General features: G+C 29.9%; 1 protein-coding gene across 2 annotated transcripts in view; it reads right to left on the bottom strand.

Annotated features, from left to right (window-relative positions):
• Positions 1-833: 833 nt before the first annotated feature.
• Positions 834-5,839, bottom strand: part of LOC117174248 (endoplasmic reticulum resident protein 44) — a 13,197-nt gene continuing 8,191 nt past the window's right edge. For both annotated transcript variants that reach the window (XM_033363159.1, XM_033363160.1), the window contains one exon: positions 834-2,879. In XM_033363159.1, coding sequence (XP_033219050.1) covers positions 2,533-2,879 — 347 coding nt within the window. In that variant the 3' untranslated portion in view covers positions 834-2,532. The remainder of the gene's footprint in view (positions 2,880-5,839) is intronic.

Genomic DNA, 5,839 nt, shown 5'->3' with positions numbered 1-5,839 from the left:
AAATCTTAATGCAATCTGTTCAAATCTTCGAAAATGTTTTGAAACCTTTTGAAATCTTTTGAAATCATTTGAAATCTTTGAAAAGTATTAAAATCTTTGAAATTTGATATACTGTAATTCTTTTTCAAATCTTTCAAATCCTTTATATCTTTTAAAATGTTAAAAATCTTGTGTACCCTTTTTGAAATTCTTGCATTCTTCTGAAATCTTTAATATATTTTTAATGTCTAAAATCTTTTCAAATCTTTGGCATCTGGTATCGCTTTTGTAAAATCTTTGGGAATGTTCGAAATCTTTTAAATCTGATGTACACGCCTATTTTAAGTCATTAAAATCCATGAAATCTTAGTATAATTTTCGAAATCCTTTACAAATTAAAAAAAAAAGGAAATATTTTGAATCTTTGGAAGTCTTTAGTAATGCTTTTTGAATTTAAATAAAATAACTGTTAAAAAAAATAGAAATTTAATTCAATGAGATTTTCTTGTGCGGACGGGAACTTTATACAAGATAAACTAGTATTAATCAATATGAAATTGATTCTCATACAAATCTTAACCTTATAATTATGTTTACACAACTAGTTTATATCACCTCCATAAAACTCTTACGGTTATTTTAAACATTAAAATATTCATTGAGTTTGTAACGCTTTGGGATAGGTTTGTGGTCAACAGCCACTTTAAAAAATGTCTTTAATCTACAAATGTAGAATCATTGCAAATTGTTGAAAAAAATATTCTTTAATTTTCAGCTAAATTTGTCAAAAAATTATTTATTAATTTTTTAAAGTTTCAAATTAAAAACTGAGGGACTTGAAAAATACACTTTCGTATGAATCATTGACTTAGAAAGTGTTTATTAACATAAAAATAATACCATCGTCCACACATACATTAGTTTACATGTTTCCTAGTATATCGATAGCCTGATTAAAGTCATACCGTCGATTCTAGTTCTAAACCAATGAAATGGTCTTTAAAAAAAACACATCCCTGAGAAGGAAGCAGTTACCCAAACCCAGTCACTCAAAAATGCACACACACGCAATACACTGTCGTCCTCCTAGGGTGGATAAATTTTCAAAACCGTACTGCATGTAAAATATGTAGGGTGGATCGAAAAAAATAATTTTGGAAATGTTAGAAAGTAGTGAATTGAAGCCCCCATGAAGTGCAATAAATGTGGAATCTGCATAAGATAATTATTTTCTAACTTTTATTTATTACAAGGGTGTGCTAAAAAATAATTATCTCGCACAGAATAGTACTCTAAAATTAGACGAAAATTGGGAAGACTGTAGACACCTCCAAATACTAAAATAAAATTGAAATTCAAAAAAACTTTAAGAATCCGTAGATAATAATTTTTTAAGCTCTATTTGTCTCGCTCTTATTGCCTACACTCAAGACGACCAATTCGACGTTCAGTACACTTGATGCGGGTCCCAATGCACTACTTTTAGGCACAGTAGTGTTTGCGATTTCTAACATTATTTTTTTGTCCACCCATCCTAATGTAAAACTCCCCCAACAGTAGTATTCACAAAATACAAGAAGTTGAGTCTCATTATCTTGTGCCGTTGTACGCAATCGAAAAACCTACTCTTTTAAAAGTTTAATAAATATTGAAATTCAATTCATTAGGAAGAATAATCTCAGAAACTCAATTATTTCAACTCTAAATCAACTCTAAATCAAAAACAAGAATGAAAATTTCAACAAAGTGTGATTAAAGGAAAGTGTTCAACTTCCTTTGAAGTGTATAACAGCAATTTCTAAACTTGTAGAAAAAAATCAGCGGAGTAAAGTACCGTAAACAATATTAAAATAATCGATAACAATAATATTACTCTTAACCTTGTATCTCTTTTTTCCGGACATAAGTTTGCATTCAATATGACTATTTTACTTCAATTTGTATTGCTTCACAACTGAATAGTTTCATTCGATAAATTGGGTTTTATTACAAGTGTAAGCTACAGAGGAAATTAAAATCCAAATAAAAAGTTACGGAAATTCACGTTCGGATTCATTTGCCTTAGTCAATCGGCTCTAAAACGAGGCACTGGGACAGGCTAATTTTTTACAATTAATAATTTATACCTTTATACACTTTGTGTCACGAACGATGCAAATATTAACACTATTTAATGGAACTGTGCGGCCCTCTTGTGCACTGGTTGCGATTCATTTGTGTATCCACAAAAGGACTCACAGTTTCCCACTGGCTTTCTCACAATCAGATCAAAATTATAACCATTCGTGTCCACATCAGCATTGGAAAACGCAGTGTCATCAAAACCAAGAAATCGAAAGTTGCATTCTATTTTATTAGAGTCAGTGAGTTCAAGAAATTTCGTTCCAATCAAGTTACTACAATAGATATGATTTAATTACACCCAAAATTCTGCGATAGCGAAACGAAATTTAATAAACTTGTGCTTGACAACAGACCTTAATAAAACAAAAGGTAATTATCGTTCAGATTTCCGGTTTTCTGCTCGTTAAAAATTAACTTGTAGAACATGTCTTACAGTTCATCGCGGAGCAAAGTGTATCTGTTTTTGCTGGGCGCAAGCTTTTTGAAAGTCGATTCGGGCGGTGTTGTCTGCACTTTCCCCTGGCCAATCGCTTGCTGGGAGTCTTCACTATTGGTATCCGGACCATAGTGGAATTCTCGGTGCAGCTTTCCTGAGTACAAATCCTGCAGGAAGGACTTGAGCTTGCCGGGCACAAAAATGTCCTGGAAGCTCGGAAACAGGTACATGTGTCTGAAGCTGTCGATTGCGATTAGGGGCAAATCAGAGGGGGATTTTCCTAAATGATGGAGCGGATGTGCAAACTTTAGACCGTCCGCCACGAGGAAGTTGACGTTCTCTGAAAAAAGCATTTCATATTATATTATAGTTTACCCTCTATTATATTATTGTTTAATTAGGCTGTATCAAAAAAACCGTTTTTTACGCGAAATTCTAATTGCAATAAAAACTTTATTTTTGGAGTAAAAAACGCTCCTCCAAAGTTTCATTTAAAAAATTCCTTCTGTCTCCGCATCGTAGATATAGCTAAAAATCACAAAAAACGAAGCACTTCTTTAAATTTGAACAGCAAACCAATTTTTTTAGATTTATATTATCAATAAAAATAGTTCAAAGCAAGTCGATTTATTGGGAATGGTTAAACTGCGATACGCCACCTGGTGAAAAAAATTCAAACTAGAAAGAAGAGGTACGATTATAAAGATATATTTTATTTTGTGAATAAAAGTGTTTAAACGATTTTTTATGGAGTTTGAAGTATTTATTGGACAATGAAAATAAGTCTTTATCGGAAATGAAGGGCTTTAGATGGAATTTCCCTATTATAGTCAAAAAAACACATTTTTTGACAGAAATATTTTTCTAAACAAAAAAAAAATTTTAAATGGACTTATTTTGAAGCTCAAAGCTCAACTCAAAGTAAATTTTTATGAATATATACATGAAATATTTACTGTTTAAAAATCTGATCTAAAAGTTAGGTTAGAATTCGTATTTAAATTCCAATCGTCTATTATTCATATTCCTTGCATAATCTGGATAAACTTTGTCCCTACATACATTAATTAAGGTTTGTTTAAATTAACAATACATTGAAACTTAACAGAAATTGTAAAACAATTCTTTTTTTTAAACCTATTTGACTAAAATGTCTGTTTTTTTTCACCATACAATATGGAAAATCTATCTAAAACTATTTGGTTTTTATGAAGATTTGTTTTTAGTATTCAACCATTGTTTTACACTTCACAAAACAATCGTAAAAACACTTATATGGAAAAATTAAAATACATCTTTAAAATTGTACCTACTATTTCTAGTTCCAGTTTTCGGTACCAACTGGCGAAATGGTAAACTACCATTCCCGATACAAATTATTTAAATTACTTCCTCACTGTACAGTTATAAATCTACATACACTCAAAAACATTTCTACACCGAAAATTAATTTTGGTTGTGAAATAAAGAGCAATAGATCACTTTTAGATATTTTCTTGTAATCCAAAATAAAAAATAAAATATTTTTATATCCACATTCTTCATATATTATTGGTATAACATATTGAAAATAAATTCGCCTTAGCTTATATTAGCCATTTCATGATCAAATAGTCGAAAAAATTGCCGTCACACTAAGAAAATAGCCAAAAAGTCGCTTTTTTCCATATTTTGAAATTTCAAGGTCTTTAGGTAAAAATTCGAATTTACCGATGTTGGACTACTTATAATAACACTTAAAGACCATAATTCTAATTTATTAAAAGTATTAATGCCGATTTATCATTTTGACGGCTTTTTACACTTCCTCTTATAAAAATTCCCTAGTATTTAAACTTTTTTACAAATGTATGCCTTGTACCCTGATTAGCAAAATTTCCTGACTTTTATATGATTTCCAGGTTTTTCCTGGCCTAGTTAAGGTGGCGACTTGGCGTACGATTTCAAACTTCGGTCATTTTCCGCTTAAGTTTTTCCATTGTCCTGGTTAATAAATCGATTTTCAACAAAGTAGTTAAATTTTCAACCAGAAATGAATTTGAAATAAAAATGATCAATCTTGAACCGACAAAATTAATTGGAAAATATTGAGTTTAACTTTTAACAAGTAGTTGAGTTTTTACAAAAAAAAAAGATGAATTCGCAACAAACGCTGTGCCAAATTTTTTATTATAATTCAGAAATATATCTTCTTTGAAATACCATTTTTACTTTTGAAACTTCTTGAAGTACTTTATTTATCTCAACTTTATTACAGGAGACTTTTAAATTGTGGCGAATTCTGACTTGGAAGAGAGATTTTATTTAATTCTCGGGTTGCGAATTATATTTCCGGTTTCTCGGTCAAGTCGCCACCCTGGTCACCCTGGCTGTATTAATATTCTCTGGATTACCAATTGCTTCGCATTTTAAATATTTGTCTCCCGGCTTTCTCCTGGTAAATATTCGTGATTTCTCCTGGTTTATAAAAAAAATTACTCTCTTTGCAAAAACCACCGTTTTTAACATATAGTATCAATTGTAGAAGTCCATTAATATCAGTAAACCTTTTTGCAAGAAACTGATTGACTTTAAATCATATAAGAAGGTTAAGGAAATTTTTGTGTCTAATAAAGCGCCTGAAATTTAAAAAAATAGATATAAGAGCGATTTTGGACAATTTAATTAGAAAAAGGAGTTGAATTGTATAATTTCTACGTCGAAGCGTTAAAAATTGAACAATTTTAATTTTATTTGGAGAGTCACGAAACTAGCATGATTTCTGTTTAAATTTCGAAAATACGACACTTTCAAAACGTTAAAAATTCAATATTTAAAGATTAAAATTTTGGAAATTGGGTCATTTGAAATTCAGAGGAATTGAAATTGTATTTTTTATAATTAAAAGCATTAAAAATAACTTTTTCTAAAATAAAAAAATTGCATTGAATTATTTTAAAAAATACTTTTTTTAAAATAAATAATAATTTTAAATGGGAAGCGTTGAAAAATGAAAATATTTCTACCCACGAAAATTGAAACTTAAACGAATGCGAACTTCATATGAAACTGAAAAAAATGTTAGTCATCAAAAATTGTGATATTAAGGGCATGTGACACAGCTAAATACCTATATTACCGACCACAGTTTTTCAGTTCACTGAATGTTTTTTTGAACTTAACAACTTTTTTTTGTAAATAAAGTATCAAGCTGAAACGTTGGGAAATGTATTAGAGTACAATAAAGTACGTTTAGGTACAGCACTTTGGTAGGAACTTCACTGAAAATTATTTCATCTTTTTTCTGAACCTCAACATTTT

This window comes from Belonocnema kinseyi, chromosome 6, assembly GCF_010883055.1.
Source record: "Belonocnema kinseyi isolate 2016_QV_RU_SX_M_011 chromosome 6, B_treatae_v1, whole genome shotgun sequence".
Classification (NCBI taxonomy): Eukaryota; Metazoa; Arthropoda; class Insecta; order Hymenoptera; family Cynipidae; genus Belonocnema; species Belonocnema kinseyi.
This window is presented reverse-complemented; position numbering and strand designations above follow the sequence as displayed.